We start from the raw sequence: 16,124 nt of genomic DNA, 5'->3' as shown, positions 1-16,124 counted from the left end.
AGTGTTAACACGGATATTATATCCCAATTAAATGCACTGCTCCTTTCAATCTGACCAAAATGTCATTCCAATGACCGCTCTTGCTTCTATTGAGGTGTTTAAGTAAAGGTTTTTTGATCTGCTTGAGCTATAAATCTGATCATTTGGTTTACAGAGTGTAGTGTCAATTAGAAAAGTAGCAGCATGCGCATAAAGTTTCTAGCATAACTCTTAGCTCAATAGAAGGAGTGCTGTTTAACTATAAAGATCAACCTTGAACGTTGTGTCCGATTCTAGACGTTAATAATAAAAGTAGATCTGAAACAACTGAACAAAGTAAACAAGCAAATATTATTCGTATTAAAGGGATTTAGGGATTTCTGCTTTCCATGCATGCTGTATATGCTGTTTTTATTCCCACTGTATCACCAATCTTTTCCTTTCTCAAATCTTAGAACATTCTTTTTAGATTTTAGACATTGTATTATGTTGTTTGCGTCATGAACATGTAGTGGTTACGTTTTCTAACACAAAAATCGTTTATATATACGGCTACAATCCTATGCAACCTGTAAGAGATTATTATTGTAATAATTCACTTGACTTCTTTCTACAGCTTTTCTAAAGGGGTCAATAGAATTACGGGTTGCATGGAATTGTAGTCATATATAAACTTTCACAAAAAGAATGAAAGTTTTCTACCATGCGACAGGTCTTTACATTTTCTTGTTTACATTTACGTTGAGTCGGAATGTCTGTTTGTTATTGCTGTAAGTTTAGTGATAACAGACGCTAACTACTTTGTTTAATGATGTTCCACAATAAATATAGTATGTTGTGTCTGATATGAGGAGATTATCACTTCTGTGGTAACAGATCACACTAACTCTGATTAACTGCATTGTATTTTATTCTTTACATCATTAATACTGTTGCTTGAGTGGTGATGGGGCCGTTATTTATTAGCTCTGTTGATAACAGACGTACTGCCATGTAGCAAAATTTACAAACGGTGCCGAAGAACATGGTGGAGTTTCATACTGGCAGTTTAATCTGAATCAGATCATGGTTTAGATGATAAACAGGAAATAAGTGAGCTGTCATATGGACAGGAAGTGTATTAGTATTGAACCCGAGGCTTCCTGTAGGAGATGGAGGAGTTCGGTTGCACTTGAACTTTGCCGCAATTCCCTTGAATGTGAACACAATCCGGACTTGTTTAGGAAGTGAAGTGTTTTTTAGCTGATGATAATATTATTAGTTTCCATAGCACATGTGTTGTATGAGTGAAAGGGGAATGCTGTGGGATACAGAAGAAGCAGGTGTGGTGCCTTATTGTGCATGACAACACGGCAATAATGACAAAAAATATATAAACATGGTGTGCGGTGTGAGTCAACATGGTTGTGTTCTCCATGCAAGTTTGTGATGAGTTTGTAAACTGAACACAAAGGTACTGGGGGTCAATAGAATAACATCAGTCTGAATCCAGACCAATGCTGCTAGCCTCCAGGAACAGTCACACTCAGATTAAGACCACAGCAAACGTCCCCAGTGTGACAACTACACATGTCTGTTAGCACTGAGCTCAGTCCATATTCGTATTCTTTATAACAAGGTCACATACTGTTGGTTAAACCTTTGCTAGCAAATGGCACTTGTTTTCAGATTTAGTGAAATTTCCAGAATAATTCTATTTCTGCTTTCCTGGTTGTCCTCTGGACTGATTTGATGAATTGGTCTTCACCAGAAATATGGTCCTAGTTTTGTTGGCTCAGGTCCCAAGTTTCACTTAGTTTAATTAGCACATGCATTAGCAGTAATATAAGGAATATGTTCCGACTATGAATGATTAATATATGACAAAAGAATTTTCATTTTTTTATTCTGACTGGTTTGCATCCTCTCGAGTCATGAAATTGAATTAAAAGATGGCTCTGAGTCACAGTTGGTCATCTAACGTGGAAGAATGTTACGCTGGAATGTTCTCACCAGAGGAAATGCATCATTTGTCTCGCACTCCACATGCAGAGTTATGACACAGCTTGAATTTTTGCATACAGTATATTGGTGAAGTATAAACCCAGAGTAGGTCAGTCTGCTGAATCTCAGAAGGATATTGCGAATAGTCTACCAACAACTGCTCGATGTTTGTTTGCTGTGTGGTTTAAAGTGAGGCTGCGAGTGTTGTAAGTCCACTTGTCAAACGAGCGTGACTCTGCAACAGGAAACAGACACAACACATAGCCTTCTCCTGGAACAAAAATATCTGTGGTAAAATGATCCATAATGCCTGGCAGAAGCTTGCTATCTATAAACAAACCCCAGGAAACAGGGAGCGGGTCTATTTATATCTTTAAACCCTTTAGTGGTGGAAAAAAAAACAACACTCATCATTGGTCTGATAATGGAGAGAAGAATTAGAAAATACAAAATAATGAATGCATAATATGGAAAGCTTAAACTGTCTGTAGACATTTTGAATATAAATCATATTAGACTAAGCATCTAAGGATTGAACCCAGCAGTAGTGGTGTGGTTTATAGCCCAGGACCGAGTGCTTTTTCATGACAGTATTATATACGATAGCACTGGAGTGAATTGTTCGTATATCAGCAGGTGTAATTCATGACTCCATTAAAGGCTCTCAACGCTCGCATCACTCACAGCCCTGTCGCTAAGTTTTGATTAATGCTCTTTAATACTCTGCTGTGTAAATTCATTGGCAAAAATGCACTTCTTATTCATTCAGGGTTTAAAAAAAACGTCAAATAAATAAAAGGCTATCGGTCGTCTTCACAAATGGTACATGAGAATGCAGTGTGGCGTTTTGCTCACTTTTCCGATAGTCAGTTTCTCACTTTTCCAACATGTTTGGAATATGACATTAGTAACAGTGTGAAGAACTTCTGTTTGTCTGTCTCTCTTTCTCTCTCTGTCTCTCTCTCTCTCTCTCTCTCTCTCTCTTTCTTTCTCTCTCTCACTTATCTATTCGTGTAAAAAGACATAACAAGTGAGTGTATCTGATCACATGCTACTCCCAGTCTCACTGGGAATCTCTTTGTTTTTCAGGTTGATTCCCTAAGGAAGTCATGCAGTGACACAAAAGTGCACTTCTGTTGAATTTGGTTTATTATGAAGTTGCCAGTCAGAAAGGGATTTACTGCTCTATCATTCCGGCTGATGAGTGCAGTTGGGATTCACAGCACTGTGCTGCTGTTTTGTTGGCGGTGCTGAGTAAGCTATGGTGTGTGTTGAATTCGGGACGGATCGCTGACTCATCCTACGTTGAGTGCAGGAGCTTAGCCGCTCTCTCTTAAACGTCTTTTAATGTGAACCTGAGGGTTCCTCTTTAACACAAAGCAGATGTATTGATGTTAAATACAGTCGTATAAATTGCATGCACAGTATTTACTATAGGACAAACGTTTCAGCATGTACAGTAATAATGCAGGTAGAAACAGTAGGGTTAACACCATGATTGTGAATACGGCTGATAATATGACTCGTATTTTGTACCGTACACCCTGAGGGCATGGATTGTAGAGAGGACGTGTTGAGACAGACATCTCACAGCCATGCCTCCTGAACAGACACTACAACCCTCTCAAAGTAACAAACAAGGCGACGTCTAACCCAGCTTTTATTGTACTAATAATACTGTTGATCGAACCGATTTCACACGTGTTTGTGGTCTCTGTGAGTCACGAAATCATTGATACCTGTGGGTTTGTGTTCCTGTCAGGGATTTAGAGCTAAATGTTCTTCCATCCATCTGGAACAAAAAAGGGCATCTGCCACCGTCTATTCATTGAACATCTGCTTTTTTGTTGGAGAAACTTTCCATAAGAAGTAACCGCACCCCCCACCACCACCCGCTTCTACTCTCCAGCTTTGAATGCTTTGTCAATGAATTCTCTTCTCCGCTGTGTGTATTAATGCAGTGCCACATAATAAGATTATGGACACCTCATTTGCTGCTTTTGTCTCATTTTATTGAGTTGTAAAAGTACCCAGTAAATGTTGGGTATTTGAATAAAACAGCACATGAAAAAAATGTGTGTTCTGTGCCCAAATATTGTCTGTGTGTCTGTGTGTGTGTGTGTCTGTCTGTGTGTGTGTCTGTCTGTGTGTGTGTCTGTCTGTGTGTGTGTGTCTGTGTGTGTGTGTCTGTCTGTGTGTGTGTGTCTGTCTGTGTGTGTGTGTCTGTCTGTGTGTGTGTGTCTGTCTGTGTGTGTGTGTCTGTCTGTGTGTGTGTCTGTCTGTGTGTGTGTCTGTCTGTGTGTGTGTGTGTGTGTCTGTCTGTCTGTGTGTCTGTCTGTCTGTGTGTCTGTCTGTCTGTGTGTCTGTCTGTGTGTGTGTGTCTGTTCGCATGTCTGTCTGTGTGCGTGTCTGTCTGTGTGTGTGTGTGTGTGTGTGTGTGTGTGTGTGTGTGTGTGTGTGTGTGTGAGAGAGAGAGAAGAATCTGAAGTGAGATAAGTGGTGTGGAAAACAGCAGACAGAAACAAGGCTTGTCTTGTCTTATTTTTCTCTTCACTCAGCAAGCCAAGAGGCTGTTTAAGGGCTGACTTTGCAGTGAAGGATACTGTAGTACTGAATGTTCCCATCCCTCTCTGTCTAACCATGATAGCAAATGTTCCATACACACAAGACTGCACCTCTCACACTGTGGAGCTAAAACCAACCCACACCAACCCAGCAGGCCTTTTGGTGATTGTGAGAACAACATTCACATGTAAAATGTTTCCACTGTTAAAGGTGCAGTGTGTAGACTTGGGATATGCTTTTAAAACTGTGATCCACAATAGCATCACCCAGTTTTTTTTGTCTAAGTACATTTTTCTGGCCCAGAAATGTTTCTATTAAAAATCAGGTAGAGAGGTAGACTCTAGTTTTACCATAGGGGTAAAGGGTCAGTTGGGGTAATAGAAAGCCTTATCATTGCAATTATGATTTTCTTTGCAGGCAGTAGAAGGCTCCAAAAATGACAGACTGCTACTTTAATATAATCATTTGTTTGGTTTCGTCTCATATAAGAAACTCGTTCCTGCAGGGATGAAAGGCAGAGCACAATATCTCCGAGTAAACTAATCCAAATAACATGTAATTATTTGTGTGTCTTGGAGCCTAACTCGTTGTATTACCAAAAACCACACCCTCCTGACAGTACAGCCTGTGGTTATGACAGCCTGCACCCGTCATTCGTATTATGTGCCATCATTTTCCAAAACACTTAATGATATCATTTGTGTGCAGGCTGCATGCTGTGTTTTGGACAGTCGTCCTTCTTCCGCTTCAACCACCCAGAGGAGGCTTTCAGAATGAAGAGCATGAGGCCAGAAGGACATCTTAGAACCAGCACCAATAAAGGTAACGCATCATCAGCATCTCACACGTAAACTTATACATGGCCAGCATGAACTTTTTCAACAATTTGTGCAACAGTAGATCTTCTTTTGGATTGGACCAGATTTGACCTTTGCAATTAAATGCGACAGTGCACCCAAGAGCCCCGAGGAAACTGTCGTCCTTTCTTGGACCAGTTTTGGTATTACTACAGTAGCCACTGCATACCAAGATAATCCCACATGATCAGTTTTGAACATGCTTTGACCTAGACATCACAGTTTGTCCCTTATCGAAGTTGCTCAGATCCTTACACTTGCCTGTTTTTCCTCTTTCCTCCTTGGTTTTTTTTTCGCTTCTAGCAAACAACAAAAAAGCAAAAAACAAACAAACAAGCAGTCTGTATGTCCCAGTGGTCTGACTTGGTCCATGCCTACGATGACAGAATTCCATCATTTTAAGCATGCTGAAAAGCTACTTTATTATTTGAAACAATGATGTAAATGTCTTGGTTGTGGATAAACCCACTCCTTCTGAATGTAAAGACACAATGCCACATATCCAGGTGATCTTATGAAAACGACTCTCTTATAGCCTAATCGTTTTTATCAGATAAATACAACCATGTAACAATTTAAAGGAAAAGCTAACATTAGGCAACCCAATAAAGGTTTTAATTTTAACAACCTGCCAGAAAAAACAACAGCATTTTATTTTTGCACTATTGGCAATTTTAGTATTCAGTTAAGGTTACATTGTGATAGTGTGCTGTAGACCATACAGTACCACTAGTGCCAAAATAGCCTTTTAACTCTGTCTTCCAACTTTCGAATTTAAACATCTCTTGAAATGAAAGCAGTACGTATACTTAATACAGTGGCTCTCCAACATCCACTCAAAAGTTTCACTACTTGGTGTAAAGCAGCTGACAGGAAGATCAGCATCTCCAATTTGTAGGTTATGGTTCTCTCCTAGGAAAGATAGAAACATTTCTCCCAGATGGAGAACTTTAACCCATTTTAAGTATGTCAGAAGAAAGGAAATCGACATATAGGACATTTTCAATCATGCTAAAAGTCTAGATATAAAATTAGACTCGGTTGGCTGCCAGTCTGAGGTGTTTTTCCCTCTGTTGGATAACCTTAGACAGAATTTTAGTGGTTGAAGCGAACAACTTCACATATTTGGATGCTTATGAACAAGAGAGCAGAACTGGGTTTGATATCAACACCTACTTTGAAGTTAGATACTTTTGTGTCAAAAACGTTTTTGTTCATACTTTTTTATAAATATATTGCGCCATTGTCGACTAGGTAATAAATAGAAAAACTTAGAAACCCATCAAGTCCTCTAGCCATGTGTGTTTCCTTTCATACGAGTCATTAAGTAGCACGCTGCTGAAGATGGGCACACCAAAACAGGCACAAAGTTTGGCCTCTAGGAAAAAGAGTATCTTGGTATCTTAAAGCTGATGTAATGTTCTGTTTTTATTACGAAGGAAATCTGTTTGAGGATGAGTCCGTCTATGTCCCCATCATTACCTTATGGTTGTTATTTATGGGTATTGTTTGAAAGACTAAAGTTGTAAGTGTGATCAGAGGAAATGAGATTCCTTCACAGGGTTACAGGGTTTTTTCCCAGATGAGGAAATCTACAGACTTTGTGAGCCACTAGCAGCTTTGCTGAATCATTTAGAGAGCATGTAGGTGGTTTTTTCAGCTTACAAGTATGCCGTCTAGTCAGCTTCTGCTAAAGATGTATCAGCCCTGTAACATCAACTAGACAGAAGCCTGGGGCATACCTAGGACCGTCTGATAAGATTAGATCTCACAGTGGCTTGGGAATGTATGGGGATTCCCCAGAAGGAGGTAGAATCAGTGAGTGAAGATAGAGAGGTCTGGACTGACCTTTTCAGCCTGCTGTCCATGCAACCGCACCCGGAAAAGTTGAAGGAAAGCAAAAGAAACAATGAACAATGAAAGTCAGCCAAGAAACTGCCACAGTATAGCATCACTGTAATGAACTCATCAAATTCTCCAAAACAGATCTTCAGTTGCTAACCAACAAAATTGGTGGGATTAAAGGTCCGTGAGATTTTACTGTATCTTTTATCTGTTTGTTTTTCCACTGTTTTTATCAGGCTAATGATACAGAGAGGCAGGAAGTTTAGGAGGTTTACAAGTAGACAGACACCTCTAATTAGTCATGCCTGCTTCAAGCAACATACGGTCAATAATAGACAATACCCGAGTCCTGGTAACCTCATACCAGGGCGTTTCCAATCAAGACTTATCCTGACTGCGTTGGTGCTGAGGCAGATTTCTTAGCATGGATACATTCTTCCTCTTAATATGTCATGAGTAGGTGGAGCTCCTTTACAAGCCACGGCGGGGAGCAGGAGGAATCACGTGGATTGTTACAGTGTGAAATCCTGCCTTGAGTTGTAGTAATGTATTTTTATTTTTATTTTTTTATTTTTTTTTTTTTAAATAAGGCACTTATTTCAGGCATTTAACCTCACCCTGTCCCAGAGGCACAGAGGCTCCTGTGTTGCAGGAAAATGGCTCAAACCAATCTCCAATCTTCCTTCAATCTGCCTCCTGTTATGTTTTGCCTTTTCCTGCTGGGCTACAAAGCATGTAAACATCTTCGGTCCGTTGCATTTCCTAGGCTGATGAAATGATTCTGATCTGAAAGTATTTCATCCAATGTGCCCAATTCAGCAAAGCTGCTCAAGACTCAATATGATCAATTTCATATTTGTATACATATCATTAGTTTTTTGAAGATGGCAGGTAATGATGTGATGTGGACAGCGGTAGCTCAGCAGTTACACCATGAGTCATGAAATCCCAGCACTGCCAAGCTAAAACTGCTCACCTGATCAGTTGTATAAATGAAATATTAGTCACTTTGTTTGAGAAATACCATAACTGTAATGTCATGTAAAGGTTTTATACTGTACAAATCCACAATATCAGTAATGAATAAACACTACATAACTGCATTAGTTGAGATGTAATCTCTGAGCCACATGATCCAAATGAATTCACATTTTTTATCTCGAACTTGCTTTACTTTTCTCCCTGTTCAGTTGCGTTGGTCTTCAAGACACTTCAAGCCATCAAAACCCTATAATGAATCCCTTCAAATTTGGCAATTTTTTCCCAAAACATTAAAAAAAAAAAAACATGCAAAAGCACAATAATAAAAAAGGTAAATAATTTGAGCTAGTTTTTGGTTTTGTCACAGACGATTCAGAAGTCAAGAAGGATTTATTGTCATATCTCTCATCACAGAGAGATTTAATGTCGGTAACTAAATATACAGTCGGCGACCACAAGCAAGTTTCATATTCTTTAATTTAACACACGTTTTTATTACAAATATCAGCAACAACTTGAGTGAAAAGTAGTATCTGAAATATTTACATGAATTTCCTGATATGCGGTTCATCGCCTTTTTGATATCATGACGGTTTGTGCTTGAACCGCATGAACACCAAAAGTTTGAGCAAAAAATTGAAGATTCATGTTTGAGCAAATCCATCAGCATTTCATCTGAATGCACGCTTAAGAAAAAGGGTTAAAGCTGACAGAAAAGCTGACCTTTTGTACAAAGGATTTGGTCAGTATCAAAACCTTCAATTTATATGGTCCTGTACAAATTGGACAACCTCCTCAATATTTATGAATAATATTATTTATTAATATTTATATTTGGCTACACTTAACAAAAAATACAATTGACACAGAGACACACAATAAACGACACCAATAATCACACAAAAAACGACACCAATACTCTACAAAGCAAACTCTATTATATTACGTATTTACCAGTAAAGGTGAAAAAATGACTTAACTAACTTAGTGTGAGTTAGTTATAAAATGTTCTCTCTTGTAACGTGTGTGCAGTGGGCAGAGAACAAGAGGGGAACAAGGTGAAATAAGACGAAATGAATAAAAATTAAAAGGAGTGTGTTGCTTTAAGAGACAGAAGTCAGATGTTTTCTCCGCCTCGCTTTTTTATTTTTTTTATTTTTCCGGCATATCCCGCCTCCTGCGCTGGGATTGTCCAATCGGTGGCTTGCTCTATTATGGAGGCGACTATTAGCCAATGCTTGCTTAGGATTCGCAATACTACCAGCCAATCATGCTGCACGGGAGGCGGGACTTGCCGGAATACAGGTGTGTGGGGGGGAAAAAATAACGCCGCACATCAGCACCGTGGACAGGGCTGGGCAGCCGGCTTTAGCGAACGCCGTGATTTTCTTAATTACAAAGATCGGTTCAGCAGCAAACGTGTCTTTTATGTAAGTACTGATTTATTCCCCATTACGCTTTAATGTTGAGTCTGAACGGATAGCAGCGTGATGCTGATTATCGACAGATGCGCCGAAAGCCCAATGGAAACGAATCTGTCAACTCGTTATTTTTAATGCCATAAACACAAACCTCACATTTTAAATCTCATTTTTAAAACAAAAACTATGCATCGTTTGTATTCTTTGTTTAAATGCATGTATCATAAGCGTGATTTGATACATTAACAAAGCTGAATGTGTCGTGTACTAATGTTTCTACAATTTGCGCATGTTTTTCAGTTGATTTAGTTGTTGCAAGTCTTTTCCTGGGTGTTTTATTTAATTACAGATTCGTTAGAGTGCTAAGATTGACCGCTCTATTGGTTTGGGAAGCAGAATTGTATAACTTGTGTTGACATGATACTTGGTTTGAGTAAAGCAGGGTGCGCGTGCGCGCGTGTGTGTGTGTGCGCGCGTGCTGTCCATGAGTGTGCTGACCATCATATCTGTGTGCTGTGAAAATATGTCATGGTTACATGATGGTACATTTAAGTAGGGACATCACATCATGAAATATATTACATCATGAATCATTCAGTACAGAATTATGTCAAATCTGTTTGTAATTCTCACAGTTGCTTTTTCCCCCTGACAGACACAGAGAGCTTTGTCAATGGGAACCACCAGTCAGGAGGACCTGAGTCTCACCCATCCGGTCACGAGAGAGTGCGTCCTGTGCACAGTGCTATTGTCAGTTCCATTGAAAAGGACCTTCAGGACATTATGGACTCCTTAGTCATGGATGATCCTCTGCCATCTTCCTCCTCCTGTGACCCCAATAAGCCATCCAGTCCCCATGCTGCTCAGTCCCCGTTGTCCCCCATGTTAAACGGAGGCGGTCGCTATCTCCTCTCACCCCCAATGAGCCCTGGTGCTATGTCTGTGGGCTCCAGTTATGAGAATACCTCTCCGCCCTTCTCCCCTCTATCCTCACCCTCAGCTGCAAGTAGTGGAAGCTTCAACAGCCTTTCACCAAGTGGTTACCAGGACCAGATTCCTGCTCTTCCTCCAGTTCCGGTCAGGTCCTCCAGTTACAATTACACGAGCCAGCCACCCGTACCTCAACCTCGGACTATGCTGCCTAACCCGAAGGTGCCTGAGAGCCCTCGGTTACAGAGAAAGGCTCTATTGGAAGCCCCACCAAGCCCTAAACCAGCTCGCAGGGGGCTGAGTCAGGATAGCCCTGTGGGGAAGTCCTTAGACAGCTCCCGACTGCCCCCAATGTTGCCTTCAGTTTCAGTATCTTCAGTATGCAGTGACGCATCATCTGTCAGACTAGCTGTACCATCCAGTCCCAAACTGACATCCAAATTTTCCACAGCATCAAATTTGTCCCCTCTTTGTCCCAGAGTAAAAATGACTAGCAGTCTTCAGGATCATCCATCCAATCTGTTTCATGATCAGTCACAGTCAGATCGCTCACTCACTTCTAGCCCCTCCCAGCTTCTCTCTCCTCCACCTCGGGCATTCCAGCCCCCCCTGGACCCAATTGTTCACATAATCCAGGGTGGACAACCACAGCCAAACTCACTTCAACCTCCAGAAAGTCCTCGGCTGGCCCGCAGGAACCTAGAGGCTGGCTGTGGCAATAGCGTGAGGGATCTGCCACCTCTCAGCCCCTCCCTGGCACGTAGAGGAGTACCAGTACTACCAGGTGCACTTTCAGGAACCCTCCCAACCTGGTCCTCAGAGAGCCCTACTGCTAAGATAGTTCCAGAGAGTCCCAGACAGAGACGCAAGGCCTCCTCTCCCTCTCAGGAACTATACAGTCCCCGACTAGTGCGTGCCCGCAGCCCCTCCCCCACCTCAGATAATGGTGGACGCAAAGGAAGCTTTGGAAAGACTCTTTCTCCTGCCTACAGTCTAGGCTCTCTTCCTGGATCTTCACCCTTAGCTAGTCCCAGGAACCAAAGAAAGATGTCAGCAGGGCACAGGGACTTGCGGATTGGCCACCCAGGCATGAGGGAGCGCAAGAATAGCATCACAGAGATCAGTGACAACGAAGACGAGTTGCTGGAATACCACCGGCGCCAGCGCGAAGAGCGCCTTAGGGAGCAGGAAATGGAAAGACTGGTAAGTGACATGATGGAATAGTGTGATCTGGAAAATACTTTAGCCCCATGACATTGAAGTCTACCAGATAGTAATTAAAACACTGCAGGTTGCATTTGTCTTCTCTGTAAATATTTTGGCAGACTTATTAATGAGCTCAAGTTATAATTTTGTTGGGTTTTTTTAAGGTACCGCAGGGAAAAGGCAACAATATTAGCAATTATTTAGTTAACCCGTATTTCTTGAATATTTCATACCATTGTTTTTGTTACTGTTGAAGAAGAATCGCAGTTGCTGACGATATTCTGATGATTGATAAGAATTGACTTTTATAATTTGTAGCCACGAGGGTCTTTGTTAGAGTCTGAAAGCTGCTGTTACTCAAGATAACAAGCATTCCAAGCTGATTGAGGCTGCTGTCTAACTGTGAGAGACGGCTTTGATTTCACCATGGCAACATTATTGTATGTTGTCCTTCAGACAGCGAGTGGGGTGAGCGGGACAGAGAGACAGACGTGTCTGTCTGGTTGTTTGTCTGAATGAAGCTATGGAGTCAGCTGTCTTAAGACTTCGGTGGGATAACTTTTTTTTTCCCCCCCTCGATCCCACTTTTTCACTGAGGGAAGAAAATAAGGTGATCTAATTATATAAATGGTGTATGTGTGTACATTTTGGCCTATTGCCATTTATGATGCAAAGGCCCTCAAGACAAAATCAATAAAGGATTTGTTAAGGATAAAATAATCCTGGCTGAGGCTGTAAGCGGTAGAGCTTTGATTTAAACTTTGCTTCGACGTTGAGCAAGCCGAGTGCGTTTGTTTAAGATGAAGTGTAAAGAGCACAAGACCGTTCAAGCTTTGCTTAAGAGTTAAGATGCATCTTTTTGGGTTTAACTGATTCTGATTATATATTTAATATATTCATTCATTCATTCATTCATTCATTCATTTTCTACCGCTTATCCGAACTACCTCGGGTCACGGGGAGCCTGTGCTCAGGCGTCATCGGGCATCAAGGCAGGATACACCCTGGACGGAGTGCCAACCCATCACAGTGCACACACACTCTCATTCACTCACACACTACGGACAATTTTCCAGAGATGCCAATCAACCTACCATGCATGTCTTTGGACCGGGGAGGAAACCGGTGTACCCGGAGGAAACCCCCGAGGCAAGGGGAGAACATGCAAACTCCACACACACAAGGCGGAGGCGGGAATCGACCCCCCAACCCTGGAGGTGTGAGGCAAACGTGCTAACCACTAAGCCACCATGCCCCAGTTTAATATATTGCTATATACTATTTGCATATTGAGTAAACAGTGCTTGACTTTTTTTTTTTTTGGTAATATATGTAAGCTAATGTAGTTAAAATCTGACACAACTTGATTGGTGCTAATCAGAGTGTTTTCAAAAGTCCTGCTTGTGTTCTGAATCACATGATGAAAAAAGCTTTAACACTTCATTGAGGCATTTATCAGACTAGTATTCTTACCAAACTAAACATACCTTAGCGCCACGCACAGCTGAAGTGGGCCAGAAGCCGGGGTCTAAATACGCAGCGGTGACCGAGTCAGTTGAGGTCAGAGGTAAGCAGCAGTGAGACTTCCATGCCCTTCCAGCATAACTCACACTACAATGTAAGAGGGGAATGCAGTGCAGGTTATATTTACCCCATAAATCCCTCTGTGCAAAGTTCTTCTCAGTAAATGGATTCAGTAGGCATATTGAACATTTCAATCAGGCTTGTAATATAAAAATAGTCCAAAAAACCTCTCACGAAGCAGAACGACTTTAAATCACGGCTTTTACAGCATCCGTCTAAAAAGCCATCTCATATCTGAGGATCGTTGTGTCATGCACCATAGCAGTCGAGCATGGCATTGACCCCAAATATCTGTCTTTTTCTACTGTAAATCCAACAGAGTTAGGAATCGGAAGACTTTCATGATGTGTGTTGTTTTTATTTATTTATTTATTTATTTATTTATTTATTTATTTATTTATTTATTTTTATTAGTTAGCCTTCAGAGGCTCCAGAGTCTCGTTTGGTTGCTGGAGAGACAGCCTTGGCACACAGACACTTGGCATATGTCACTAGTCTGTCAGTCGGTTCGTGCTGTAAAGATGCCAAGGCTGGCCAAAGATGACCTCATTCATTTTTAAAGCAAAAGGTCCAGCGGTGACGACATGTTCCCTTTATACTGTACCTTAAGATGGAATATGACGGTAGAAAAGTCAGAAATTTTGAACTGTCACAGTGAGCTTTATTGTGTAACAATATAGGAGTTTACAGTAATTGTGTTTTAGTGTAACTCTGTCTTACATGGATTACTGTACCAAATGTTGAGCGAGAGAGAGTGAGTGAGAGAGAATAATTAGATTATTTAGAATTAAAGGAGAACATGGTGTTACTGCTGATTTTTCTTTTTCAACAAGTTACCTAATGAATTCCAGCCAGTGCTTTTGAGGCTATTTTGCTGTTTAAGTTACTAAGTTTAATGTCACGGTGCAGGAGATTATACTTTGAGATACACTAAAAAAAGCATACACAAATATTTCCAACCATCACAGGTATTTTAACCACTTATATTTCTTATTACTGTCTAATTTATTTCAGCTTTGATGAAAATGAGCTGGAAAATGATTTGGAAACTCTACATACAGTAAGTAAAAAGTGAGGTTTGTGGCAGTAGGGGTAAAATTGTGATCACGTTTTCATGTAGAACTGACCGCTCTGTAGAGCGTGATACGTTACTGGTCAAGCGGAGTGAGAGAGAAAGTATCTAGCTTCTCTTCTCCAGAACTGTGGCACGTTCAAGCAGCAGTCGGACATTAATAATCGAGGGCGGCCCTTCTGACTGGCACAGTAAAGCAAATTAAATGAATACGCTTGAGAGAAAGAGAAAATTATCCAAATTACATGTGACCTCAGTCCCTTTTAACCTAGATCCAGTAATACATTTTTTAAATCAATGACCGTGTCAAATTCAGACAGTCCAAATGTTAATAACAGCAGTAAAGCTGCTTTGTCTATAGACCTGTTCGGAGTATTTGTTATGGTTGGCTTTTGGCTGGATAATTTGGTTTCACATCCTGTAAGTAAGAGCAGAGTGGGAAGGTTGAATTAGCAGAGCAGCGACTGGACTTAGAATATTGCAATCCAGACAGTATAATGGAAGGCATATCAGAATTCATAAGAGGACAAATTGTTGGTGCGTGACTTAAGCATCTCCCATGACCTGCACGATCACCAGATTTTGTATAATTTGGGTGTTTTGAAGGAGTTAGTCAGGAAACCCCCAACATCCTGTAGTAGAGGTCTTCTCGGGCCTAATGAAATGTACCGGAATCACTTTTTACTCGAACCCGACATGCATAATTTCTTATTTATTTTTTTTAAGAAAGACCCTACCCGAGACAAACCCTAAAAAATTAGACCCGAGTCTGACCCGACTGGTTTTTTGACCCGAATGTCCAGGTCTGTTTCAACGAAAATTAGCTTACTGCCAGCCACACGATGTCACAAGCGGTCCTGGCAAACAGAGGAGAGGGTGGAAAAGGACTCCAGTCGATGCACACACACGAGATACAGCAGTTTGGGTCTTCTCGGGTCCGTTCGGTAATAACACATTAATTTTAAATTACCCTGAGACCCGATGCCGCTATTATTTTCCCCGATCCGTGTCGAGGCACACGTGAAACTTTTAGGCCCGAACCCGCTCAGGTCGGACCTCGGGTTTTCGGACCTAAGTGGACCCGTGCAGACCTCTATCCTGTAGTGACCTGGTCAGTGTTGTGCAAGAGGAATGGCTCAGAGTCTCTCTAGTCACAGAGCTGAACGAATTGATGCTGCATTGCCTGCAAAAGGAACCCTGACCATACTAATAAATGAAATAAATAAGTTTGTCTGAAATCGGACTTTCTCTGGTCACATTCAAACAGAGCAGCAACAGATCAAAAGAGGTATACTTCAGATTGGTCTTTCTGGCTGTAAGAAACCTGAATTTCTGTGAATTTAGGAATTTTCATTTTGTTGAATAAGTACTATAAGCCTGTCAAAGCTGTATTCTGGCTGCAACAGAGAGAAAAATTCTGCTTTATACAACAGACGTAGGTCCTTGTGTTGGTAAAGCTAGGGATGTGGTAGCGGAAGGTCATGAGTTCGAATCCCAGGTCCACCAAGCTGCCACTGCTGGGCCCCTGAGCAAGGCCCTTAATCCTCAATTGCTCAGTTGTATAATTCTAAATAAGATGTAAGTCACTCTGGATAATGCCAGATATATAAATGTAAATCTGTGGGAACTACTGATTGGTGGGAAATGCCACAGAATTTTATCCTCAGGTTCCTTCATACCAATGACTTTATAACTCTTGTT

At 41.1% G+C, this 16,124-nt stretch overlaps 1 protein-coding gene across 14 annotated transcripts in view; it reads left to right on the top strand.

Moving 5' to 3' along the window:
• Nucleotides 1-16,124, top strand: part of phldb1b (pleckstrin homology-like domain, family B, member 1b) — a 77,098-nt gene that overhangs the window by 20,645 nt on the left and 40,329 nt on the right. For 13 of the 14 annotated variants that reach the window (XM_047820685.1, XM_047820690.1, XM_047820684.1 and 10 more), the window contains 2 exons: nucleotides 5,236-5,349; nucleotides 10,287-11,764. In XM_047820685.1, the coding sequence (XP_047676641.1) occupies nucleotides 5,236-5,349; nucleotides 10,287-11,764 (1,592 nt within the window). Of the gene's footprint in view, nucleotides 1-5,235; nucleotides 5,350-9,504; nucleotides 9,641-10,286; nucleotides 11,765-16,124 lie in introns of those variants that run through there. The other variant, XM_047820696.1, reaches the window with a different exon arrangement.

This window comes from Tachysurus fulvidraco, chromosome 11 (assembly GCF_022655615.1).
Source record: "Tachysurus fulvidraco isolate hzauxx_2018 chromosome 11, HZAU_PFXX_2.0, whole genome shotgun sequence".
Lineage (NCBI taxonomy): Eukaryota > Metazoa > Chordata > Actinopteri > Siluriformes > Bagridae > Tachysurus > Tachysurus fulvidraco.
This window is presented reverse-complemented; position numbering and strand designations above follow the sequence as displayed.